At 43.9% G+C, this 27766-nt stretch overlaps 1 protein-coding gene across 6 annotated transcripts in view; it reads right to left on the reverse strand.

Annotated features, from left to right (window-relative positions):
• The window catches only part of MECOM (MDS1 and EVI1 complex locus), a 106675-nt gene that overhangs the window by 39135 nt on the left and 39774 nt on the right, over positions 1-27766 (reverse strand). For 2 of the 6 annotated variants that reach the window (XM_066620940.1, XM_066620938.1), the window contains exons 6-8: positions 25604-25757; positions 7804-9163; positions 4032-4119 (exon numbers count right to left, since the gene is read on the reverse strand). In XM_066620940.1, the coding sequence (XP_066477037.1) occupies positions 4032-4119; positions 7804-9163; positions 25604-25757 (1602 nt within the window). Of the gene's footprint in view, positions 1-4031; positions 4120-7803; positions 9164-25603; positions 25761-27766 lie in introns of all 6 variants that reach the window. The other 4 variants (XM_066620939.1, XM_066620936.1, XM_066620942.1 and 1 more) reach the window with 3 other exon arrangements.

Raw genomic sequence — 27766 nt, forward strand, 5'->3', positions numbered from 1 at the left:
GCTTGTAACGCGTAATGCATTATTCCTCCAGAAACTTGTCCAATCCCCTTTCAAAGGCATCCAGGCCAGATGCAGTCACCACATCCTGCGGTGTAAAGAGCATCTCTCTATCCACTTTATCCTTCCCATGCATAATTTTGTATGTCTCAAACATGTTCCCCTCAGGCGTCTCTTTTCTAGGCTGAAGAGGCCCAAACACTGCTTTTCCTTTCTATCCTTTCTTTCAGATAGGTTTTGCTCCTGGTTCCTTTTCATTACTTGCTTATTATGTACATATCCTGAGTTTTCTCCACATAGCTCAAAGCAGTATTTTAACCTCATGCCAACCCTGTGCCAAAACTCAGCCTTTACAGCTGGGTGGGGAACAGACCAAGCACACTGGAGAGCCAACATACACATTGCATTTGCCACGGAGGTGATGATAAAAGTCTTTTCCCAGACTGCTGTATCATTCAGAAGTATCCATCACATAAGACTGGGGTCATCACACTGTGAGTCTCCCCACTTTTCACCATGTGTGAAGGCATGGGGAGTGCTACAGATTATTAATATGTGATGCTGCCTTATATTCAGTTAGACCAGGGGTGCCCAGACCCCGGCCCTGGGGCCACACGTGGCCCTCGAGGCTTCTCAATGCAGCCCTCAGGGAGCCCCCAGTCTCCAATGAGCATCTGGCCCTCCAGAGATTTACTGGAGCCTGCACTGGCCCAACGCAACTGCTCTCAGCGTGAGAGCAACTGTTTGACCTCTCGCATGAGCTGTGGGATGAGGGCTCCCTCCACTGCTTGCTGTTTCATGTCTGTGATGCAGCAGAGGCAGCAAAGGAAAGGCCAGCCTTGCTTTGTGCAAGGACTTTTATAGGCCTTGAGCTATTGCAAGACCTTCATTCATTCATATAAGTTCATCTTTAATATATTCATTTATGTAAACTTATGCAAATTTATTCAAATTTTAAATGTAAATTAATTCTTTTTTTCCCCAGCCCCCGACAGAGTGTCAGAGAGATAATGTGGCCCTCCAGCCAAAAACTTTGGATACCCCTGAGTTAGACCATTGGTCCCTGAACCCAAAACTGTCTGCACTGACTGGAAGTAAAGGTTTTCAGACAAGGCTCTTTCCCAGCTCTACTGGGAGATGCCAGGAATTGAACCTGGGACCACGTGCATACAAGGTATGTGCCCTGCTGCTGACCTGTGGTCCCATTCCCAAGTAATAATGTGGTGAGAGCACTCAGTTTGCATGGGGAGGCCATATTGGAAACATAGCCATGGCAAAGCATAATTGGCGCCTGACCCTAAAAAATCTAGCCAGGGAAGGAACATGGCTCAGGCCTCAATCCTAACCAACTTTCCAGCACTGATATAAGGGCAACACAACCCCGAGGTAAAGGGAAAAACATTGCCTTACCTTTAGAAGGCCTCTATGACTGCCCCCCAACTGCAGGATGCAGCACATGCCCCACTGGCACAGCTATGCCAGTGCTGGAAAGTTAGTTAGGATTGCAACCTCAGTGGTACAACACATACTTTGCTTGTCCTAAGTTCAATTCTTAGCATCTCTAGGAAGGTGCTGGAAAATGGCAATTTGAAACCCTGGAGAGGTACTGCCAGGCAGAATAGACCATACTGAACTGGATGGACCAAAGGCCTGATTCAGCAAAAGGCAAGTGCTTTTGTTCAGTCTCTAGCCACTGCACCACACTGTCTCTAAAAATAAAAGAGGTGCTGGGACTGAACCTGGAACCTCACATGCAAAACTACTCCCTTCCTGGTGGTCTATTCCCTCCTCCCCTTTTGTCCTAAAATTAGTCAAAATCATATACCGTGTTTCCCTGGAAATAAGACACTGTCTTTTATATATATATATATATATATATATATAGGCTCAAAAAAACACACTAGGTCTTGTAGTAGTGTGTAGTAGTAGTGTAGTAGGGTAGGTCTTATTTTTTTCAGAAGTCAGTCCCTTTATAGTTAATGGGACTTGAAGGTGAGGAGAGGGTGCGGAGAGGGTGTCCCATCTCTGGAAGGTGTGGAGAGGGTGTCCCATCAGCGCCCAGGTGGATGCCTGCCTGCCTGCCTGTCTACTCAGAAGTCAGTCCCTTTATAGTTAATGGGTCTTACTCCCTGGAAAGTGTGGAGAGCCTCAGAGTCTGGTAGGCAGGGTTGCCTCGCTTCCTGCTTCCCACCTCAGCTCCTCCTCAGCGTCCTCTGCCCAAGGTAGCAGGCGCTTTCTAGGTGGCACGCACAGGAGTGCAGCGTTCCCGGTCATGTTGTCCACCCGCCCCCGCCTGAGGACGTCTTCTGGCCCCCCACCCCCGCCTATCCCGGCCCTGATCACAACTAGGTCTTATTTTCAGGGTAGGTCTTATATTTCAGCAATTCTCAAAAAACACACTAGATCTTTTTTGGGGAGAAACAGGGTATTTTCAACAGGTTTTCAACTGTTATATAAACTTTGCCTTAATTATCTGCTAAAAGCGAATTCACATCAAATAAAATCTTACTTGACTATCCGCCTAAACATTTTTTTTGCACTACTATGGGCTACCACTAACACAGTCCAAGCTATGCTTTTTGGCAACTCTCACAACCCTATCCTCTCACCCTGGTTATGCTGGAGCAATGAAAAAAAAAGCAGAGAATAAAAATCAATTCCAATAATAAAGTAGCTTTTTTCTAAGTGCTACAAACCATTATAGTAGCAAGGAGGATAATAATCACTTCTGTGTTTGCCCATAGCTTTCAAAATAAAACATTGTGTTCAGAAAACCTAGACCACTGCATAGGCCACTAGACTAACACAGACAGAAACTAACCTAAGTTGATAAAGTCACTAAGTGGAGGAAAGGAGGGATAGAAATATTTAAACTAATAATATTAAATAAAACAACAAAATGTATACAAGTGGCACAAGATTTACTGCCCAATGCAAGTTCTGGCAATGCAGGGCAACCATAGAAATTGGGCCCTAAATCTATAGCAGCCAAGAGTGGCACATAAAAACAGCAGTGGTCACATAGATTAAAGGTAGACCCACTCACTTGTGTGGCAAAGAAAAAGATCAATGGCCTTTTATGACCAATGGCCAATACGACTGATTAATCTATTTGTCATACAGTTGGGTCACACATTTTACCCTTTGGCAGGCATGAGACAGTCAAACACCAAAATTGGTTCCTAGAATCACAGAATATTAGAGTTGTAAGTGAAAGTCATCTAGTCCAATTCTCTAGTCCATCTAGTCCATTACAGCATTTCTAGGGTTCAGTGTTAACAGACACTGAGAATCTGGGAACAGGATATATGGCGCATCGCTTGTGACTCACCATATGTGCCAAAACGTGGTCTAATAATCCTTATGTGAGCACAGGCACATGGTTCTATGAACTGATCAAGCCTCCAAAGCCAAGGCTACACAGTTTAGCCTCGGCTTTGTACTTTAGGTGAGCCCCGAAGTTTGCTCATGTTCAGTGTGACTTTGAACTTTTTTCTTGGAATAACTAGCCTTCCTGCTATATCACAAACTGTTCTGGGGCACCTTTAAATTTAAACTATGATTTGTTTTGTAGCATGTGGATGGGTGGGGGAAGCTGCTATCTGAGACATGGGTAGTAAAAGACGGTTGTTCAGTTCTCTGGTAAGTGGCTCAAAGCCCAGTCCTATCCCACTTTCCAGCACTGGTGTAGCCACAATGCAGCCCCAAGATAAGAAAACAAATGTTCCCATACCTTGAGGAGGCCTCTGTGACTGCCTCCCCACCACAGGATGCAGTGTACGCCCTTTGGGCACAGTTGCACTGACACTGAAATATTGGATAGGATTGGGCCCTCAAATGTCTTCCTGAAAAACATCATAAAGATCAAAACAATGCTGTATGTGTTTTTTTTCCTTCTCTACTCGCTAAAAATTGTATGTTTTAGGAAATCCGATAGTGACTAAGGTTTCAGTCATTCCTCAGCACCTGTTTTTATGAATCAACATGTTTGTTTACAATCTCAACAGCTTGATTTTTTTAAAAAAAATACTTACTTGAGGATGGAATAAGAATCCTGGGGATGGTCTCAAGTACTTTTCCTTTAGAGCTTCAAGTGGGTCAGTTAACTTTCTTTTCTCTACTCTGTAAATGTTAAAATGAGAATTTACTTATGAGTCTCACATATGGGTAGCCTTTGAGCGATCTGGATTCAAAATGAATAATACACAAAGTTTCTCAGTCACAGCAAACACAGACAAGGATATGTAATTAATTCTTTCTCCGTTCAGGTGAGTCACATCCATTAATGCTAATGTGCCGGGTGAACATCAGGGAGAGTTTGAGCTGCTCTAAGTTCTTGCGGGGGTGGGGGGAAGGCAGTGGCACTGCAGGGGCTTGAGTCCACTCACCTGAGCCTCCTGCAGCCTCCCGGGGGTGCGGGGAGCCCTGCACAACCTTCCGCACGGCTCCCCACAGCTTCAGAAGTGAAAGTGGAGCGGTCATGCTCCACCACTGCTTTAGCGGAGGCGGGGCACGATCACTCCGCTTTTGCTTTCAAAGCTGCGGGGAGCCCTGCAGAAGGTCGCACAGGGCTCCCTGCACCCCGGGAGGCTGCAGGAGGCTTGGGTAAGTCGACTCAAACCCCTGTAGCCCCCCTGAGTGGCGCGATCCTGGGGATCGCGCCACTGCCTCCTCTCTGCCTCCAGGCTGCCCCCGCCCCTTAAGGGGAAACAGGCCAGGGCTTACAGGCTAGGGCGTTGTGATGCCCCAGTTTGAAAAGCCCTGCCTTAAGATATTATACCATTTACTTGGCCATTATACCTGGCATCTACATTGGAAGCATTCAATTTCAGCTATTTGCTATTACAAATAACTGGTAAGCAGCTGGAATGAGCATAGTTATCAAAAACATAACCATACTATCAAAAATATAGAGTTAAACTTGAAATATCTCTATGGTTGGTCGGCAACCTTCAGTCTCGAAAGACTATGGTATAAGCCTACAGCACCCGGTATTCCCAGGCAGTTTCCCATCCAAGTACTAACCAGGCCTGACCCTGCTTAGCTTCCGACATCAGACGAGATTGAGCATCTGCAGAAAATCAATCACTACAGGCAAAAGGAAGAATTTGGCCAAAAAAGTATCCATGAAACCTTTGTTACTCGTCTTCCTCTGTTTTCAGTTTAGCAGCAACAAGGCATTCAAAGTGAGCATTGACTTTGTCAGTAACAACATCCATAATTTCAAATCTAAAATAAATTTATTTCTAGACTCTTTTCCTTCAAAATACCCTAAGACAACTGCAAGTTTTGTTTTTTTTAATTCACATTTAAATCATGTCAGTTTCTGGCTAATTACTTACAGATGGACTTTTTTTTTTAAAGTTTAGAAACATACTTTAGAAACAGTTTAGAAACCGTTGATTACTTAACTTGTGCCAAATGACTGAGACAGCAAATTTCATAGCAGTGCCAGATCACAGAAACAAGCAATGTAGTTTAAAAAAAAACATTTTCACAGGGATATAATGTTGAATTTAGCTCTGAATCCCCTGAAATTGGACTAGCAGATTGAAAATTTGAAAACCACAAGTTCACATTGTTCAGCTCACTTGCTCAAAAGCTTTGACTAGTGTTTCCCAAGTTTCAAACAGCGGAGCTACATTTTGAAGGGGGAAAAAACTAAAGTTGGAGATATCCAAAAGCTCTGCTTTCAGAGTATATTAGAAGAGTTACCCATCCCTCCCCAAGATAGCTTACCCCCTGTATTTCTGTGTATACTCCCTGTGTGAGTCACAGATCTGGGCATGTCTCTTCATTGGAAGGTGGCAAGCCCAGAAGAGTGAGACAAACACACTGAAGGCTGCATCCCTGCCTTGGGAAGAGGCTGAATTCTCCAAATAATGCCCAAAGCAGAGATACAAGAGAATTATCCATAGTCAGAAGAGACTGACTAAAAGGAGGTTAAGCTATAGCAGAAAATCACATAAAACAGGCAGCCTACAAAACTCCCTTGTAGATTGGCAGCAGATGGCATCCAGTATCCTTTAAATAATAATGTATTGGTGTATGCTGCCATTTTTCTCATGGTACAGTTGTGTGAGTTGGCACACAATTTGGGAATCACTTGGCATCTGCACTATTACCCCTTGCCCAGTTTCACTTTCTTATTTTTGACCTGTCCCTCACAATTTGTCACCTGTTCCTATATTCTTTAGATACAATTTGTGTCTTTGAACACAAGGTCACAGCTCCAGTATATGAATAGCAAAGAACATCTGCAGCACTTCCTCATGAGCAGATCTGCCTAGGAAAATGCTCCAGCTGCCACATGACACAGCAGACTAATGCGTTTCTCAGGAGTATATGTCTGCTTTTGGATAGGGAATGAAAGCCTACAACCAGTAGGCCTGGCTTTTACAGATGAGCAAGTAAGGATGCTAGCATGCTACCATCTGAAGTTTGCAGGGGCAGTGTTCCTTGCTTTGTCTGTTCAGACGTCATAAGGAATATTGTGGGAAAGACCCTACCTTTTCAGTGTAGTAAACAAAGTTTTTTTTAATGAAAACTCAGGAATATCCCAAAGGTAGAGGTTCCCAAACTCTCTGGGAAAGTTTTAGCTGCTGTAAGTCCTTGCGGGGGAGGGAAGGGGTGTCACCAGTGCTCCTGCAATTGCACCAGTGCTGGGGCTAATATTAGACTTACCAAGGCCTGCAGATATCCTCTGGAGGGTGGGGGAAGCCTGCAGGGCTCTCGGCCAGCCTTCCAGCACCTTAGAATTGTTGAAAAATGCTCACCCCGCCTGCTTCCAGTCTAAAATGGAGGGAGGCTGCCGAGGGCCCCACAGGCTTCCCCAGCCTCCAAAGGGCACCTGCAGGACTTGATAAGTCTAATATCATCCTCAGTGTCTCCAGTGCCAACGCAACTGGTGCAGTGACAATGCTGCTGTCAAGGTAGCCTCACCCCTTAAAGGTGCAGGGTCAGAGTTTCTCAGGTTGGGGTGTCACGATGCCCCAGTTTGAGAACCTCTACCCAAAGGGATAGCAAATCAGTTGGATTATACCAACTCTTACTGGGATGTCCAGGGGGAAGTAGCTGAAGACATATCCAGAAGAAAGAACTTAGAAGAAGACATGTTCCAAATAAACATAGCAATCCAGGGCCTGTGAGATATGCCATTGCTGCAATTTGTAATTTAAAGGACAAATAGGGAACAGTTCACCTGCAGGACACTCACATTCTGTAAAAGAGGTTCCACATTTGCTTTTGAGATTTTCTTTACACTGTCTGTGAGTGAATATCTGTATGCTCTAAATAACATTTACTGTTAAGATTTTGAATTAGCTTTACCCTGCAGGTACCTGTAGTGTCATTTGTAACATTCTGCACAGCAGAGCGGTACAAGCATCTTCCAATGGCTAAAAACAAACCAGTAGATTACTCTATTGTAAATAAAGGCAGAATTTTACCCTTGAGTTCCACCTTGTGTTGCTATGGTACAACGTGTTTTGAGTTCTTGGGTGAAACACCTTTGATTGCAGTGAAGATCGACGTTCCTAGTTTGCAAACAAAAGCTGAATTTGACTGCCAATTTTTAAAATACATTTTTTTTTCTTTTTCTGAAGGGAAAACTGCTTCAACGATATCATTCATTTGTATTAAAAGAACACGACCAGAGCTGCATTCATTCCACTGTCAACAATCTGGGTAATTTTACCCCCAAAAAACGATTGAAAAGGATAGGCTCCAGGGCTTTATGATCCAAACGGGTCATCTGTACTTACTAATGAGACTTCGGAAAGTTATAGTTCATTACACCCGCATTACCTGTAAATGGGATCCATAAAGAAAGGTGTAGGTCTTGCATGTTGTAAAGACATGTCTGATGACTTCCTCGATTCAAGATCTTCTCCTTTCTTTCCTCCAAAGACGTGGTTTTTCCGAGGCTCAGTCTGTTTTGTGCCACTGGCTCGGCTCCTGCTTCCCATACTCAAATCTAGAGGCTGGTCCTGACTGGCTGCCAGTGGAGCTGATGGTTTTGAGGTTACAGGAGTAAGTGGTTTCTCCTCCTTACGTTTAGTGGTGAGGTCGAAGGGAGACTCGGAGTTTCCCTTTAAGATCTTCTTGACTTCTCCTGGCGAATGGGGTTCCATTTTCAAAGGTAACGGTCTCAAGTCTCTATCAGGAAATGGGTACATTGACTGAGAGAATGCTGGAAAAAATGGGAGGGGAAACATGGAAGGGTAAGGTAAGGCTCCAACTTTTTTGTCTTGTAGCCCCACAAGTCCTGTAGAACCAAAGTATTTTTCAGCAATAGAGGCAATGGCTTTTATAGAATCATTCACAGCTCCTGACACCGCAGTTTGCTCCTCTAAAGATGGTGAGAAGATGGAATGATTGCTGTATTCTTTCTTATTATTTACGGAAGCCAAATTCTGAAGAGAGCTTACTTTGTCTTTGAACATTTTACCATTTTCTTTACATTTCTCTTTATCACTTTCAATGTCACTTTCCAGATCAGAGCCAGAGGTGGTCTCCAGGTCACTCCCACTGGGGGTACTGACATCATCAAGGTCACTACTCTCTGATTGGTCACTGATCTTTTCATGTGGCCTCTCGTCGGAGGACCTCTCTGGTTGAAGTTCCACTGGCTTATTTTCACTTAGGTTAGGTGAGTGCTTATTTAGTGCCTTCAAAATGTCCTGGGTAGTTGGCAGTGCCTGTGGATCTGTCATGAGGGGACTTTGACTTTTGATTGTTTGGTCTGTGCTTGGAAGTCCTTTAACAGGAGAACTAGCAGGTATCAAAGGTGGCCTGTGGTACAAGCCTGAAGGAAACAAGCCAGGGAAGCTAAAAGAAAATCCAGGAGCTGTTGGAAAGGTAAGACCAGCAGGATGCCTATTGGCACCAAAATAGTCAGCAAGGCCCGGATTTGCATGATTCATATTAACCATGGAAGATTTATCCATAGCTGGGGTTCCAGGAAGTGATATGCCTTGGCCAAAAAATCCTCCTGCCGCAAAATGGTTCTTGCCCTCACAAAATCTCCTGTGTTTATTTAAGGAAGACGTAGTGCTGAACATTTGTCCACAGTCTTTGCACTTGATTTGGGTTCTGCAATCAGCATGCATGCGCTTATGACGGCAGAGGTTTGAAAACTGAGTATAGGATTTATGGCAGACCTCACCTGTGTGCAAACGACAACAACAACAACAACAAATCTCAGGATTGATGGAAATGTTTCTCTTCCCCTTCCCCCCCACCTTAATTCCACCCAGCTGCTATAAACCAAGCATCGGAAATATCTTGTACTTTGAGAAAAAGTCACTTAGACCTCAGCCCTAAACATTTATTTATGCTAAAAGACTTATAACTCATATTCAGACCCAAATAGCTAACAAATATAAACAATAAAACAGCACAATATAAACATTAACAATGTAAAACACTAAAAACAGCAGCAAATCATCAATAACTCAAAATTAGACATAAATCAGAGGAGGGGCCCATTGGAGCTCCACGGGGAGGTTGGTCAGTACCAAAAAGGTCGTGTTTCTAGTGGCTGCCTGCTGCACCTCAACTGGCAAAAGAATCTGAAGCAGGGCCACAGAGGATGAACGGAATGCCTGGGGAAGCACATGTGGGAGAAGAGAGATCTGCTCCCAAACCAAATAGGGTTTCAAAGGTATGAATTAGTGCTTTGAATTGATCCTGGAAACCAGAAGTCAGTCAGTGCGTATCAACAAAGTTGGAATAATTTGTTCCCAATGAACAGCCTGGCCAAGAGCCAGGCTGCTGCATTTTGCACCAGAGGATGTTTCTGAACATGTTTCAAGGGCAGCCTCATGTAGAGTGTGTTGCAATAATCTAGTCTGGAGGGGAGCAGAGCATGGATAGCTGTGGCCAGGCCAAAGTTTTCTAGAAAGAGCTGCTATCCTCGTACTGCTGAACATGGCAAAACATGTCACTCACTCACTACCACCTTTGGGCCTCCAAAAGAAGTTCCTGGATCAAGGAGCACCCATGGACTGTGAACCTGATTCTCCAGAGGGGATACAACCTCCTTCATCAAATCAAGTTGAAAATTTATACCCAGGTTGACCAATCCCCCAATCCAGGTTAAGTTGCAACATGTTCACCCATCAACTGCCAGGCAGCAGTTCAGGATTTCCCCTGCCTTCCTATGAACTGCTGAAAAGATGGAACTGGGTGTCATCAGTGTATTGATGACATATCAGTTCAAATCTCTGGACAACTTCACCCAGCAGATTCTTTGATTTTCCTGGTGGACAACTTGCACTGGGCAATATGTTGTGGTTCTTGAAAGACAGAACCTTTCTTCAATTGTAAAAATCCCTACGGGGATTTAGAACAGCCTGCCCATGTAAACCGCCTTGAATAAAGTCTGAGGAGAAATCTGACGAGCAAGAAAGGCGGTATATAAATACCTGTATTATTATTATTATTATTATTATTATTATGTGACCCTGATGATCTTTCAGGGCTTCTCGTTAGTCATCATGCCTCGATGTGCTCTAACATGAGATATTAGATACTGAGCAGTAATTACTATAGTCTAAGTGGTTCAAAGCTGGTTTTGTCAACAAAGAATGTGCAACTGCCTGCTTCAAAACCAATACTACATGCCCTTTCTTACAGCACAATCCCACACATGTTTACTCAGAAGTCAGCCTCATTGAGTTCAACAGGACTCACTCCCAGGTAAATGTGAATAGATCTGCAGCCTTAGAGAGACATGTATTTCCTGAGCTGTCCAGACAGGAAGTTCTGACCTAGCTGGTTTCATTAATCAGAATGGCCAAGGTTCAAATCTGCAAGTGTATGGTTGCACAGATCCAAGCATTCTGTTCATGCCCTCAAGCTGAATCAGCTGAAAGGTAGCCATCAAAATCTAACAAGAAGCTGCTTTCAAATTCTCACCACTTGCCACTGAATTTTTAACGTGTTTCCTTAGAAGTACCACCTCCTGAATTCAATGGAATTTACTTCCTAGTACATGCAGTTACGGTGGCAGCTGGGAAGAATCTGAGGTGTTGGTGCCATATAAAAAGTTAGACCAACCCTCCAAATTAAGGCATCCAGTTAGGCAGTTAGACAGCATAATAAGGAAATCTTCTTTGAAAATGAGGACCAGCATAGAAATATTTTATTTTCATAAATGTTTTGATATCCTTGAGGTTTACCTGCATTGGCCAGGACCCAGCAAAACTCTTAACACTACATCCATATCCCTGAAATGTATATGTCCTCTATAATTCAGCAACTCCCAACTTGAAAATTAAAACTTTTTTTAAAAGCATTATGGTGATGATAATTATTTGTGCTGGAGAGCTGAGCCCACTGATTGAGAAAGGATGCAAACACCTTACTTGGGCATGCTTATCTTTCACATAATATGAAACTCTGGATCACAGGCCTGTTTATAGTACTGAAAAGTACTGACATCTAGACAGCCTGATTAAGAACAGGCCATAGCAGTGCAATCCTGGCACACAGAACATTCGTGGGGGCAAGGGTTTGCTTCATATTGTTTTGTTAATATTATTTTGGATTAATCATGCGCATAGTTTGTTCTTATCCATCAATGCCTGCACTGTCTCCTCCATTTGAGTGTCCCTGGTTCGTGCTGTCATTATAGTTTAGCCGTGTCGCTATACCGGAGCACTCTGAGAAATAAAGGCAATGTTATTCTGCACACGCATTATGCTCAAGAAACACATTTGCTATTCTAATTGCTACAGACGGAACAATTGCTGCAGTAACTGTTGTTAAAACAAATTTGCATTCAGAAATCTAGGAAGTGCGATCCCTTTGTGCCTTACCAACACTGATACTTCAAAATCATTGTTAAGCAATATTAACCTTTTGCATTCGAACTCAACTTCCTCCCGCAAAGAAGTGTTCAGCAGCTTAATTTTTGCTCAGCTTGTGTTAAATCACAGGCTCTTGCCCTTCACACATCAAAGCCACACAACAATGCACATTGTGAATTCTGAGACCTTCTTAACAATTATTTTCATAGTTTCAGACAGACTGACATAATTTACAATGGATCTATTTTAAGCCTGCAAAGGAAACTGAATTGAATGTATCCCATCCTGCACTCTTGGTTCCCATGAACTATAATCACGTCCTCTGACTTCCACTCACACCACTGCCGAAGCTCACCTTCCTGCTCTTATAAAGCTTACTCTTGAGAACCTGCCTGTTTGTTGTCATGTCTTAAATGTTTACCCCTGCAGATATCATCACAACAAAGGCATCCATTGTTTGAGAAGGCCCCGATTCAACCTGTCTGGCTCACATGGGTCGCCTCACAGATATCTATCGGATAACAGATAGAGTAACAGTTGGAGGATTGGGTGCGAGCCAAGGAAATGTACCATACAGGAAAAATGCTATTGCTCTATATCAGCTGATGTTCCTGTATGATACTTTTCATTCACAAGGAATGCTCTACTAAAGAATTGTTTCTAAAAAAAAACTTTTTTTTAACTCACATGAGAACACAAGCAGGTTTGATTTCATCTTACAAAAGTGTGGAGGGATTTTTTTTATTTATTTGAGGCCAATATCATGCATGTCCAAGTTAGATGAAGCATTTCTGGAATGTTGTTTATATTACAGTTTATATTAAATTGGCAAATTTAATTTGGATCATTAATTGCTTTTGAACCCTAATGCTCAGTATGCTTCATACAAATGTTCTGCTTCTATCAACAGTAATCTGAACTTTCAATGGCAAAGTTGCTATTGATTTTTATGGCACTAATTCATGTCTATAAAGCCAAGCACTGGTTCTGGATTAGTTCCCAAAATGATCTGAAGGCACATGGTGAAGCTGTATTACTGATTCTAAATAGGTCTTGGCCAGCCAGGGCAATATCAGGGTGGGAAACTGGAAGCTTCAATATACAATGGATCCTACAGTAGTTCTACTTTATGCTGAGGTCCTCACTTGTCACCTTTCAAAATGATAGAAGCTGGTGCTTATTTGCATATGAAAATTCATTAGAGGTTTGGCAAATCTAAATTTGCAATGCCTAGCTAATTGGGGGCCCAGTCCTATCCAACTTTCCAGCACCGGTGCTGCCTCAATGCAGTTCCGAGGTAAGGGAACAAATGTCCCCACACCTTGAGGCGGCCTCTGTGACTGCCTTCCCATCACAGGAAGCAGTGCATAGCACTGGCATAGCAGCACCAGCACTGGAAAATTGGATAGGATTGGGCCCTATGGCAGGGCTGACAAATACTTAAAACTAATATCATTTGGGTGAACAGTCCTATCATAGCGAGGCAAAATCAACTGACATCAATTGATTTCCACCTGTATTCCAATACTTATTTGTAGAAGCATTCACTACTAAGTTCGTACTAAAAATCCTTAACAATTGCATATGGGGCAACCTACTTAACAGCACACAAGTACATGGATGCACTGGGAGAGAGGAAAGAAGGATCCTTTCAGATACCATAGGCAGTGGCGTCACTAGGGTTTGCGTCACCCGCTACAGGAGGCCAGTGCATCACCCCCCATAATGGACCTCCTCCCATGCAATGACCCTGAGGAGTGGGTGTGGTGATGCATCATTGCCCCACCCCCCACATCATTGCCCCACCCCCCACATCATTAAAATTGCAACTTTAAATTACAAAATCATACATACTGCCTAAATGTACACATTTTTGGAACTGAACTAGATTCAGCTTCAACAGGTTTATTTTACTGGCTTCAATAGGGAACACGCTTGTTCTATACACGCATATTCTGGTTCTCAGTGCTTTCTGTGTGAAATCATACTGTGTGAAATCATACTACAAGCAATGTTCAACATAATGTGAAGAGTCATCACAGGATGTCACATGGAGAATCATAGAAATCAGAGTTGGGACCTTCAAGATAATCAAGTTCAACCCTCTGCCAGTGCAGTGTCCACAGCTACAGCATTCCAGATAGAGGCTACCCAGCCTCTGCTTAAAGACATACTGGGTCACTCTCTTCTAAAGCCTCCAAAACTACAGCAGTTCTCAGCTCCAGTGCTCAGTTTAACCCCTGGGGGCTGGGGGATAAGAATAGGCCCTCAGTTTGGCTGTACTTGTCATAAGAGGCAACTGAACAGTCACCGGGTAGATGAGACTCGTTAGCCTGGGAAGGCAGCTCATCTGAGAGAAGGAAAACTCTGATCACAAATGTCCACTGACTTGTGGCTATATCTAGTTATGGAAAAGGCTTCAGGAGTCAACCTCCAGGCAAAATCCAGAGCCGGAGTCCTCGAGGCAGTTCATGGTTGAGCACAGTCACGTTCTGGCAGCTCCTGCAATGCCGCTGGAACCAACTGTATTGGCTTCTGCCTTTCCATTGGACCATTTCAGCGACGTGGAGAGGGGGGATTTGCTGCATGGGAAACAGTCTATCCTCCATATCTACTTTACCCAGGCTTCGTGCGCTGGAGAGGACACTGTTCCAGAACCACTATTCAGAGTGCGATACCATAGTCCTCCGAGACTGAAGGATACCAACAAGATCTCAGCTCCAGGAGATTTGAGTTCCTGTCTCATTATTTCCCTACCAATAGTACTAGCTTGAATAGCATCACTCCTTGTTCTTCCCTAGCTCTTCCCTCAACAAAACATAAATCAAAACATCTTGAATAATTCCCAGTTTTGCAATTGGAGCACAGTATGCAAATCCTGCAAAATATATATGCCATTGTGCAAATGCTGCTCTGTGATATACCCTACAACAACTTCCAGTGCTCAATTTCAATCAAAGGAGGAGACTGCAATCCCACACACCCTTACTTGGGAGTAAGTTCAGTTGAATGCATTGAGGTTAACTCCTGAGTAAGCATGGATTGAATTGCATTGTAACCCTTGTAGTACTGCCCTGACACTGATCCTGCTGGGATGCAATATTACAGAGAGGCAGGCATTTCCAGGCTTCCTCCCCTTCTCCAGCTTCTGACTCTCTTGCAACTCTGTCTACAGATATTCCCCCCCCCCTTTTTTTTTTGTTCTGTTCTATCTATCTGGGGTGGGAAATAACAGTGGAGGGGGAGCGAAAGGAAGTTTTAAAATGTAGAAAATGTTGGAGGGTGCAATAATCTTGAAAATGCACAGGCTGAGGGAGTGAGGGAAGAAGCCCAAGGATGAAGTAAATTTGCTGTGGGTTTTGCAAATGTAGCCCTGATGCTGTGTCTGGGACAACTAGCTCAGCCCTTTGCTCCCACCTTCCTGCAGTTGGTGAGCAACAGGGGAACTCCACCTCCCCTTCTACTTTTGCAGAGCATTATTTCAGATTTCCAGTGGCGGCCTTTTTTTGGGCAACAAACTTTTTTGCCCCTCTCCATGATCATTGGGGGGGGGGGAGGAAACCCTCACCTCCCCATCATCACTCTCCTTGTCCTCTCTCTGAGCTTCTGAGTGCAGCCTGCAGTCAGGTGCATCCAGCCACCCAGAGAAAGGGTAGTTCCAACCCCCCCCCCCCCAAAAAAAAAAAAACAGGGGGCAAAGGCAGAACTGACCACTCCCTTCCAAACAGGCAACTCACTGGGCGTGCAGGAAGCAGGCTTTGTTTATAAAGGGACAGGAGCCCTTCCATGCTTTCCTGGGAATAAGCCCCATTGACTGTAATGAGACTTACTTCTGAGTAGACATGCATAGATTGGGCTCTGGGGCTGCAATCCTATCTGCACTTTCCTGGGAGTAAGCCCCATTGACTGTGATGGGACTGACTTCTGAGTAGACATGCAGAGGATTGGGCTGGAAGGGCTGCTGTCCCTTTCAAAACAAAGCCTGCTTCTTGCCAGCCCAGTGAGTTGCAAAAAGCAATCATTTGCAAAAATAAAGCAAATGCCAGGCAGGATAGAGGAGCCTGTTTCCTGCAGGAAGCAGTAACTCCCCTTACCTGGTGCACAGAGAGGGAGGAGGGAATGCACAAAGCCCAGTTGGTGCTCCCAGGCTGCTGGGAGGAAGAGGGGAGGGCACAAGAGCGGCCCCAGTAACCTCCAGCCCTTCTTTTGCAGGGGCAAGCCCTTCCAAGCTGGAGCTGGAGGTTTCCACACATTGCCCGCAGGTTCACACATGCGTGCAGTGCCTCAGAAACCTCCAGAGTCTGGCAGGAGGCTCCTGCAGCATCACACACACTTGTGAGGCTTGCCTCAGAAGCCTCCGCCTGGCTGGATTTCAGAGCAGGAGGTTCCTTTGGAGGGTGGGGACAGGGTAGTTGGCATGCCACCCTCCCCCAGCACGTCACCTGGTGCGGCCCGCACCCCCTTAGAGATGCCACTGCCATCGGTAACCTTCTACTGTACCAGCGTAGTAGCAGCAACCACAAATCTGGCAATGTTTCCATGATGTACTCCAAATCAAGCTGGCCCAACTTCCTGAATAAGCTGTTACCTGGAGATAACAGTAAGAAACAGACTGATGTGGGAGTATTTGAGATACCTCAGTATAGTAACTCCTCCCATCTTGCAGGCCAGTCTGCCACTATAAAAACAATTGTCCCAATTCAGCAGCCTGGGGCATACAGGTTTCACACATTCACTTTCATGGATTGGGCAACTCTATATATGGTACCTTCTGCAGGCACAGGACCGTCTATCAGGAGTGCCTCAGCTATCAGGAGTGCAATAAAACTCTTGATTTCGAGCCTTAGGATCAGGTCTGCATTTCCTCCACCACCTGCTAGGACAGGAAACCAATGATATAAATGCCTAAGAATTGTTTTTCGGATATTTAATTTAGGACAAGGCAGGCAACCGCATGCCTCTTTGAAGGCCACAAGCAGGTACTGTGGCAATAGTCATGCCTGTTGCTTATGCCCAGCCAATAAGAAGCTTGAAATAAAATAGAAGTTTAAAAGAAGAAAATTAGGAATGCATCAACTCCAGTTCTTACGATTTAAAGCCAGTCTTGAAATGGAATTGCCTGTGTATTTGTGCAAATTGTTACAACGGAAGGGGACTGACCACAGGAAACAGCCTTCTACTGAGCTAGACCACGGATCCAGGCAGAGCCCTGCTATTTGGTATCCTTGTATTCTGCTTGCAAAGCATGTGCACTATCACTGCTCCCTCCTTGTAGCTGGGGTTTGTCATGTTTGGGAAAGTGTGTCATGTTTAGGGGGCAGATAAGGAAGACTGTGTAATGTATAGCAGGATGTGAGTAGTTCTGATCAACTCAAGAACTTTCCTTCCAAGGAATCCTAATCTAGCCCTGCCAGTCACTCTGTTTTTGAAACATTTGCTTTAAACCGAATCTAAAGCAGGAGATGAATGATTAAAGAAAGAGATTCTTTAATAAGTCCCTGTATTCAAGTGTCTTGACTTTATTTTGAATTTCCAGGCCAGAGCTTTCATTTCCCTGACTTTACATTTCTATCATGGTATATCAAAGTACCCCACAAACTTCTTTCCATTGCCTCCCCCCACAACCCACCTAAAATGTTTTAATCCATCAAATGTTTAGCTATTTACAAGCAAGACATTAGCTAGAAGTGACACTTGCATATTTTCTGCTTATTAAACAAATGACTGTTAAGTGCTATTTTCAATACATCCCAATCTCTTCCACCATGTGGTTTCTATTTGGGCAAGCTGGAGGTTTTATGAAGGCAGAGAGTGTGTAATTACCTTTCTGTTGGTGAGGTGGTGTTGGTGAGTTTTCTCCCAAGCTAGGGCGGCACAGTGTAATGAGAGACAGTTGCCATAAACAGACCAGGAAGGTACGGCATGGTGTGTGGCCTTTTTTGCTGGGAATCAGATATCTCTGCTCTAGGTGACCCTCTACCCCCAGCCACAAGCAGTCAGACAATCCTAGCCTGACATGCGATCTTTAAATTCTTTTGTTCTGTAATTACATGGCAATTATTCATAATTGTCCCATTTTTTTCTGTCCATCATCCTTTGCATTTGAAAAATCACAGTTGCTCTTTCGGGTTTTGCCGGCCAATTGCTGAAGGCACATTAATGCGAAAAAAGAAAGAAAAAGAAAGGCATGGGAGAAGCATTTTTCCTGTGATTTAATTTGAAAAGAATAGCAGAGCATCTGAATTTTCTTTAAAAAAAAAAGGAAAGAAAACCAACTAGAACCGCAGGGTATGAGTGGTCCCTCTATGGCTGGAAGCTATTGTTCACTAATTATTTTATTTTCACTAATATTAAAAAGACACCCTGTGATCTCAGGCAAGGGAACACAAATCTTTAAACAACGGTGGTAACTGGGTCTAGTTAATTATGTTTTTGCTAGCTTAAATAAGCCCCAACTCAAATAAATAAAAATATCAACCATTCCAAGGGCAGGCCCACAGCCCTCAGAGGGGTTCTTTTAAGCCATTAAAAATCATGTTGATATATTATTGAGACTCAAGGCTCATACAGATCCATTCAACCGCTCCCCTGATGAATGTATAGTGTACGTCTCGTATACTGAAGAAGTTAATCCGAGAGCTGCAGGAAGCTGATCCTTGGTTCTCAAGAGCTGGAACCACAAGTCCCCACGGGCTGATATGAAATTGCAGGTTGGCCCCTCTCTCCATTAAATTGGCTTCCTCTTTGACCCCACACCTTCATGCTGTGTATAGCTGGATTCTGTGGCCTGGCTACGCAATATAGCCAGTTTAAAATTTTGTTAACTGATCCTGCCCTGGAAGCTGTTTGTACATTCAGTAGGAACTCTTGAGCAATAAGTAAAGCCACAACATGCTGTTCAATTTGGTGTTGGAACAAGAGGGGCAAGGGAGGGAATTATGAAGGATTCATATGACATGGAAAGTGGCTTGAGCTTCCCCACAGTGACATGTGAGAGTTCTAGAATTGAAGAGATGTCACTCATCTCACTATGGGGGAGGTGTGAGTTCTCCAGCCTTTGGATATTACACCATAAGCACATGCAAGCATGTAAGATAATGATCTTACACAACCATTTCTTGACACTGTTTGTGACAATTGGACGTCATTCTCCACCAATGATCTATATTTCAACCTGCTTTCAGAGTCGCATAAACGGAACCATGGAATAGAGTAAATAATAATGAAAAAATTTACTTGGATGATGAGCTTAACAATCCAATACAGTGTTAACTACCCCCCTCCCAGGCGATGAAGTTGCACCAACTGGGGATGAGTTGCATCCTACGGGGGAAGTTTGAGCCCTGGAGGTCGCCTGCCCCAGGGCAAGCCTCCACTGCCCCAATGGTTCTACTTGGATCTGCGCCAGCTATTGCTGGTGCATGTCCAAGTGGACCCAGGTAGGTGGTTTGAGGCCAGGAAGGGGCATAGAATATTGCAGAGGTGCTACTACTGATAAGGCAGGAGGTCTGGTCTAGAGGGTAGAGCCTCCATTAGCCCGAAGATAAACATCAGAAGGTCGCCAGTTCGAGGACACCGGCAGCTCCCTGAACGGCTGAGAATGGCGAGAGCTTGAAGCAGCTGACAAGCCCAGTTGAGTGATTCCACCTGCTCTTGGTGTGAGCAAGAAGCGTCTTGGCTGCCCTCCATGTGAGAGATGGAGCTGCTGTCAGCCTGCATGGGAGAACTGGAGGCCAGAAGTGAGACCAAACCAGGAAGATCCATTCTGAAATGTTGTTGGTTCTTCAAAGAAAGAACCTGTATAATTGTAAAAATCCCCTTGAGGGATTTAGATATGCCTGCCTATGTAAACCGCCTTGAATAAAGTCAGGTCATCCTTTCCCATTCTGCACCCTCCTCTCCCCACCCCCACCCCCCATGTCTTCTAAGAGCATAAGGAAAGCCCTGCTGGATCAGACCAAAGGCCCATCTAGTCCAGCTACTTGTATCTCACAGTGGCCCACCAGATGCCTCAGGGAGCACACAAAACAACAAGATACCTGCATCCTAGTGCCCTCTCGTGCATCTGGCATTCTGAGGTAGCCTATTTCTAAAACCTGACTGCCACTGCTCATTGTTTGTGGTGTCAGCCAGGCTGTGCTCTGTGGTGCACTGTGTTTTGTAAGGCTGTAAAGCATGCTATGCCCCAAGTTCCAACCATGTAAAAGGCCTATAGGATTGGGTCATTAATCCAACGAATTTATTAAGGGCATAAAAACTGGATATTTTATTATTGTTGCTCTTCCTATTGAACGTGACTATGTTACTCATGAAAGCAAAGGACGAGCCAGGCTGGACTGTCCATGAGGACGAGTAAAGTAGAGCTGTGGGGGCAAAGTCAGAAGCAATTTGGGGTGGAGTCAGAGGCAGAGGCAGAGATTTTGTTATGTACTCCACAACCATGGGGTAAAGTGGCCGTTTCAAGCAGCAGTTATCTGACTGGGGTGTCCTGCATCTGCCCAGCTACTCCATCTTGTCACTGCCCCTGTCCCCTTTCACTTGCCAGTTGAAGTATTCTCTAAACTGGCTCTAGGAGCAATTGTTGATACATACTGAAGAGTAACAAGAAACAGAAACATGGACACTGAAGCCATGTGGTCAGCCAGTCTGCATGAAGCTCTTACAGCTCAAAAGATACATATGTTTACAAAATGTATATACATACAAAAGACTCATGTTCCACAGAAGGTTTATTATTATTTCTCCCTCCAAATGCTTAGAAATGTGTAGTTGCTTTTCAAAAGAATTATCTGTCCTGAGACCTGCAAAGACTTTCCCCTCTACTTTTTATCCTCATAACTTCCCTGCAAAGTAGCTGAGAGTGAAAGAGAATGACTGGCCCATAGTCAGCCGGTAAGCTTTCAGAGGTGCATGAGAATTTGAATCCAGGTCTCCTTAGTCCTAATCCATCACTGATTATGACACCCACAAAGGTGACAGCACTACTCAAGAGCCCTCCTCAATGACCTCCATGGAGTGGGCAGATTCGTGCAAGAAGGAATGGTCCATCAAATATTTAGGTCCCAAACCATTGAGGGTTTTATAGGTCATCATCAACACTTTGGACTGTGAACTGACACAAACAGGCAGCCAATAAAAATGATATAGTAGGGGTACAAAAGGGTTACAACCCCGAGCTCCAATCGACAGCCCCAAGGCTGCATTCTTTACTAAGTAACGTTTCTGAACAACCTTCACAGGAAGCCCCATGTACAGTGCATTACTGTACTCCAGTCACAGTGTCATCTGTATAGTAACCATAGCCAGGTTTGACTGATCCAAGGAAGGACACAGCTGGTGCATCAACCTGAGCCAGCTAAAGGGGCTCTAGGCCACAGCATCACCTGAGCCAGATGCAAGGGCATCCTTAGATTGAAAACCTGATGCTTTGATGGGAGTTCAACCTGATCCAGAACAAGATTACAATTCCATTCCTGGATCAGAGATCTCCTCACTAATAGCACCTTTGCCTTATCTTTCTTGTTGGCCCTCATCCAGCCCATCACCAGTTCCAGACATTGATTTATCACCTACAGCCTCTTTGGCTAAAGATGAGAAGGGTTTGCTTTACAACCACTTTGCCATGGAGGCACAGCATGTGGTGGTGGGAGCAGCAACAAGAGGGTAGGGGTTGGCAGGGGGGGGTGTGAAACTAGGTGGGAAGGAGGACAGATAGGGGCAGGAAGGAGGCAGGAGGGGTGAATCCAGGAGCAATGGCACATGCCAGATCCTATCCCCTCCTTTTCAGGGATGCCTGCCCCTTTCTTTTCCTCGGACTTGAACCAAGTAATGAACTGCAGCAGATCCAAGGAGACCTATTGGTGACTGAAGATCCAGGGAGGGTTAAGGGGAAATAATTCCCCTTTTCCCTTCTAAGTCTCCCAGTCCGCCCACCACTGGATACCACGTGCACCTTTTTGATGCGGCAGCATCAGCAGAGGAGGGGGAGGATAGGACTGACCTCTTAATAAGTATTCATTATGGTCTTCTGTATAATTGCTGTACTTCTGTGTAGCTCCTGAGCCCCCAAATTTGCACACCTCTTCTTTAGAGATTGAAACCATTTAGAAACCTTGTGTTATCTTTGGAGACATTCCGCTTTACATACATGCAACTCTTTTTTTAGGCTACAATCCTGTGCACTCTTACCTGGAAGTAAGTCCCATTTATCATAATGGGGCTTATTTCTGGGTAAGCATACAAAGGATTGTGTATTTAATGTCCTCTTGTTCTTCCCCAGACCCTCTCCCACACAAGTTTTGAGCAACACCAGTTATCTACAACTTATAGTGACTGGCAGCTGGGTATGTTATTGGTATTGTCACTGTCCCATTTGACTATAACTAATCAATAAACTTGATTTTGGTTATTTTTTACTCTCTGTCTGTCTGTCTGTCTGTCTGTCTGTCTCACTGCCTTATTCTTGATACCTGTTTGGGAGGTGGGTGCACCTTAGCCAAAGGTCCCTTAACTCGCATATCTACACACAATTGTGGAAACATAACCCAGAGATAGGACCGGCTTTAAGCCAATTGGACTGATTGCTCCCAATTGCACCTAAGGGCCTCCTGCACTAGGGCAATCTACTCTAATCTTGCCAAATACATACACATTGTAACGGACACCTAACACCACGTTGCAGGTTTTATGGAGAACAGCATTGATTTTAATTTTCTTCTGAATTCTTAAAAAGTCAGTAGTGTTTGTTTATACAGGTGGCCCTCATTAATGCAGGGGTTCTGTTCCCAGAACCCCCACGGATAAGGAAAACTGTGAGTATTCTAAACCCACGGTTTTCAGCACCCCCCAAACCCAACTGGAGCTGAACTCTGGTTGAGTCCAGAGGCTCTTCTGAAGGCCTCTGCAGGCCTCAAAAAGCTACCTGGAGTTGTTTAAAAGCTACTTCTGCTTTCGGTCAAAAATCAGAAGTTGCCTTTAAAAGGCTCCAGGCTTCATACTGAAGCCCAGAGAGGCCATGGGCAACACACGCAGCCTCTGCAGGCTTCAGAAGAGCCTCCAGTGGTGAGGTGAGCACAGCTCTGGAGGTTCCAGGTCAGCCTGTACAGCAGGTTTAGGAACCCATGGATGAGGAAACCCATGGGTACCAACCTCACAGATAACATGGGCTGCCTGTACTGTTTATATTTTGAAATTGGCTGTGAACCAGGGGCCCTGCAAAAAAATGTTTCCAATTGGGCCCTGTAGCTCCTAAAGATGGCCCTGCCTACAGAGTTCTCTAAAAAAAAAAAAAATCATAACCCATTTCTGAATCAAACTGAGGAAAACTCACCTACACTATTAATTTGAACACTATTGATGTTAATAACAATTAATTTTACCCAATCGTAAAGCAACCCTAACAAAAGCTTCAGAGAAAAGTAACAATAAACTTCCAGCCAATTCTCTCCTTTTCATCTGCATGTGTAATGCAGTAAGTTGTTGAGCAGCCTTGGCTTTCATATAGATAATTAGGAAGCTCCCAATTAGAAAGAAAGATGTTAAGCGATAAGGAATTTATTGCCTTAATTTTGAAAGAGGATAGCCATTTAAAGGCTCTCACATGATTAGGTCAGGAAAAATTCTAGGTAGAGGTTATCTATAAAGACTCCCCCACCACCCCCAACAGAGCAGCCAGAAACCTTTAAAGCCTTTTTTGAAATTAGCAGTGATCTCGAATGATTCCAAGTTTTTCAGTGGTTTGCTCAAGGGAAGGTCATTTGCTAGAATCTTCTTACACTTTATTAGTCACATCCACCAGTAGCTCTTCTTTACTTTCTAGGGCTACATTAAGAAAAAATAAATAAACTTACAAAAGGTTCAAAGCATAATTAGAGTTAGGCTTGGGGATGGTTGCCAGAGCATACAATATAAAATGAGGTTATAAAAGTATTTCCAGAATGGCCCATGGAGCCTTGGATACCAGGAAGGTTCTGAACTGAAACAGGCAGGAGAAATACCAGAGAGGGCTCTCCTATATGCACTGGTCTATACGTGAACCAAAAACAACATCCCTGTGGTGAGTTCTCACCTTCTTTCCACAAATTTTACAAGCTCGTACTGCAGCGAGGACCACCATCATGTTGTAAGCATTCCCAATGAAGCAGAGGTAGGGATATTTAGGACATGAGGAGTCTCCTTCATGGACAATATGCACTATGGTACAGTGGAAGAGACCTATCGTGAGGGTGCCTTTTTTGGTGGCATCTCAAAGCCAAACTCTGCGGAGACTGGTTCTGTGTCTGCAGCCTTCCTTCTGGTCAGTGCTCCTTCCCTTAACGTCAGCATGATTGTTACTCACTACTCCCTAAGAACCAAATAGCCTTTCTCCCTCCTTCTTACTCTTACTCGTCTTCACTGTTTCCACCCAATCAAGTCACTTGCCATAGTCATACTTCAGCTATAGCCCAAGTGGGCATCTGTTCAAAGGAGCGAGCATCAAGTTCAAAAGAGCAAGGATAAGTATGTTACAAATGACCCAGAACTGGTTGATGAGTGCACCTGGTAGCCAACCCCACTGGCATGCAGAAGTGCCTGAGGTCCTTCGTGATTCTTATAGGCCTCTTTAAGTCATGTTCGATTTTCAGCTACATGCCCATTCATTAGTAGGGTAGTAGTGTACATGGTTACACTACTACCCTACTAATTACAAGTTACCATGCAAGTTTAGCATGCAAAATGAAACTGAAAACCACAGGACTGATTTCCAAGAAAACACACATAGGATTACACTGTGAGGATTACATTCCAAGAGGAAGAAGCATGTTTGAACAAAACCATGTAAAGCAGTGAGACACAAAATTGAAATGAGATGTTGCCAAGGTACTGCTGATTCTATAAGGACACATGCACACATCCATGCGTACATTCTTAAACATGCACGCAAGTGGAATTTCAATCATCCAGGCCATATGTGACCACAGCCCTCTGTCACATCACGATGAAGCAGTCACCGCATTCACAGCTATGGACAATTTTGGAGAAACCCATTTCTTTCTGCACTAGGGAGAGATCTCAAATAATTCCATCATCCCAAGGGCCTCTGTGCATATGCAGAATTCTAAGTTAAATCATGCCCTGAAATCATATCCAAACTTCTACAATACTCCAATCCTGGAGAACGAATCTTCTTGGGGGGTGAAAAAAAATTGCTATATTCAGACTGCAAATTATACAGCTAACAATTCAGCAGCTGACTCCTCCACGAATGCTTCTTGAACACGTCACTGAACCACAGAGGACAACATGGGTAAGGAAATGTACTTGTCAGTGCAATGGATGGCTCCAGAAACACAATTCCCCACAAAAACAATGGCTGATTCTTTGGAACATGGGCACAATCCAGCCAAATCACTGTAAGCAGTGGCATAGCTAGAGGGGGTGCAAAGCACTAAGTTTTGCAGGTGCCTGAATATGTCATGCAAGCAGCCCCTCCCCCTCCCCTTCAGACCCATTTCGGGCTGTGGGAGCAAAACAGAGGCGTATGCCCAGAAGGCCTTCCTGGAATGCTCCCAGAAGACATACACCTCCATTTTGCTCCCACCTCTCGAAATGACTCTGAAGTGGAGGGGGAGAGGCTGCTTGCATGATGCATTCAGGCACCTACAAAACTTAGTGCTTTGCACCCCCTCTAGCTAAGGCCTTTTTAGACCCATTGGCTTCAAGGGAAGAGCAAATGTTTTGACAGGATATCTGATTGTACACCTTGCTTGAAAACAGAAAGACATGTAAGCTTAGCATTTAATTGGGAGACTTACATATAAAAGGCTTGACACTGCTGTGGATATGTTTGTGCTGTTTGAGGCCGGATGAAGTGGCAAAAGTTTTGCCACACTCTGGACAAGCGTGGGCACGTGCCCCAACGTGCTGTGAACGGATATGCCTCTGGAGGTTGCTGGGGTCCGTGAAAACCTGCTAGGAAATGAGTACTGATTAAACAAGAAACTATGAGGCAGACAAGGAAGAGACAACAGCAATTGCAAAAGAGTTTTCTGGAGTCAAGATGCACCGTATGAGAGAGATGAAGGGAAAACAATAGGGTTTTTTTTAAAGTACAGTTTATGTGAGTTCAGTTATGCCACTGAGTCAAAAAAGGTGACTTCTAGGGCAGTAGTTCTCAAACTTTTTAGCACCAGGACCCACTTCTCAGAATGACAATCTGTTGGGACCTGCCGGAAGTGATGTCATCAACCTGGAAGTGTTGTCATGGCCAGAAGTGACATCACCGAGCAGAAATTTTTTTTGACACTCCCATATGACAAAATCAAATTAAGTAAGTAAATTGAATGTTTGCAATAAGTGTAAGTTTAAAAATTTATTTAAAATAAAGAAGAACCTTCCTAACTCTCCCAAGCAGTTGCTGATCTGTTTAAAAAAAATTCTCCAAACATTCCAAAGGCTGCAATCCTATCCACACTTACCCGTCAGTAAGCCCCATTGACTATCATTGTTAAAAGCATATACATAGCAGCTTGTTAAAAGTACAGATCTTTCGCATTTTCCCAAATGCAGTCACATACCATGGTAGCATCAAACCTAATCTATAAAAAATAAAATACAGATTAAAATGAAAAGGGGACATACCTGAAATTGGCTTGTGACCCACCTAGTGGGCCCTGACCCACAGTTTGAGAAACACTATTCTAGGGCATATCTAAAGTACACATTTAAAGCAGTATTCAAATATATTTAAAGCAATATTTAAATATAGCTCACTTGAATGTCATGGCTCTCATCCAATGACTTTGGGAACTTAATTCCATGAAAGAATCTCAGACAACAAATTGTGTACTGTACATCCTCACAAAACTACAGCTCTCAGTGTTCTTTAGAAGATGTAAGGTAATAGCTAAGCTGTTTCCAAACGTGAAAATTTGTAGATGTACTAAATTGACTATCCAAATTCATTCCTTTCACATGGACAACTTAATAAAGGACAAATTAAACAGAAAAAAATTGTAGAATTTACAAATGTAATAAGAGTCACCACCATTCCTGCCATTAAAAAAAAATTCCTGTATGCTGATGGCAAGAATGACATAAAAATAATTTTGTAACTACCACTGTTATCTTTAGACTTCAGCATCACTATCCTAATAAAGTTCGCCAGACTATTCACTCCTTTCTTACAGTCCCTTATAGTCTGAAGTCCCTATTCCCGCCTGCTTCTGGGCACCAATCTAAATCAGGGCCCTGCACAGCAAGTACTCAAAGGTCAGATCATCTGACCTTCCGAGTTGGCTTTGATAAGCAGAAAAACTGGAAGATAAGATGGGGTTGTGGTGCAGTCATTCCTATCTTTGGGCTGTAGTTTCTGGGAGCATAACACAAAACAGGAAGACTTCATATGTGCTGCTAGGGCCCTAGGAATTGTTCCCCACTCACACCTCTCAAATTATCTCAAGTATCTAGTGATGGAAAAAACTGTTAGCAAGATAATTTATGCATCACCTGGCATGAAATTCAAAGCGCTTTAAAAAACTAATAGGCTATCAAAACAATCAGATCATCCAAGGAGATGTGATATCACCTTCTATGAAAGGGCTATCTTTCCCCTCAGTGTTTGCATTATGACCTAAATAATGGTACAGTATCTCATAAGCAGGGCTGTTAATCTTCCATAATCCCAGATATGCAGAATTTCATGCGTGATACGGTCCCAGATTCAAAATGTGCACATTGGACGATCCTGGCTTTACCCTTAATATTCACACATTATGGGTAATCAACATATTTTGGCTTCCTTAGTAGAGGCTTAATTCCTAGTTTCATTATTCCCTCAAGTGAAGTAGATGAAAGTTGATGTTCATCTTTAAGGTGCCAGAAGATTCTGTGCAATGCAATCCTATTGCGCTGGAACAGGCAGGCCAGGAGACTTGCACTGTATTCAGTGCAAGATTGGGGCCAGAAGTGTCTCAGCC

This window comes from Tiliqua scincoides, chromosome 3 (genome assembly GCF_035046505.1).
Source record: "Tiliqua scincoides isolate rTilSci1 chromosome 3, rTilSci1.hap2, whole genome shotgun sequence".
NCBI classification, from domain to species: domain Eukaryota; kingdom Metazoa; phylum Chordata; class Lepidosauria; order Squamata; family Scincidae; genus Tiliqua; species Tiliqua scincoides.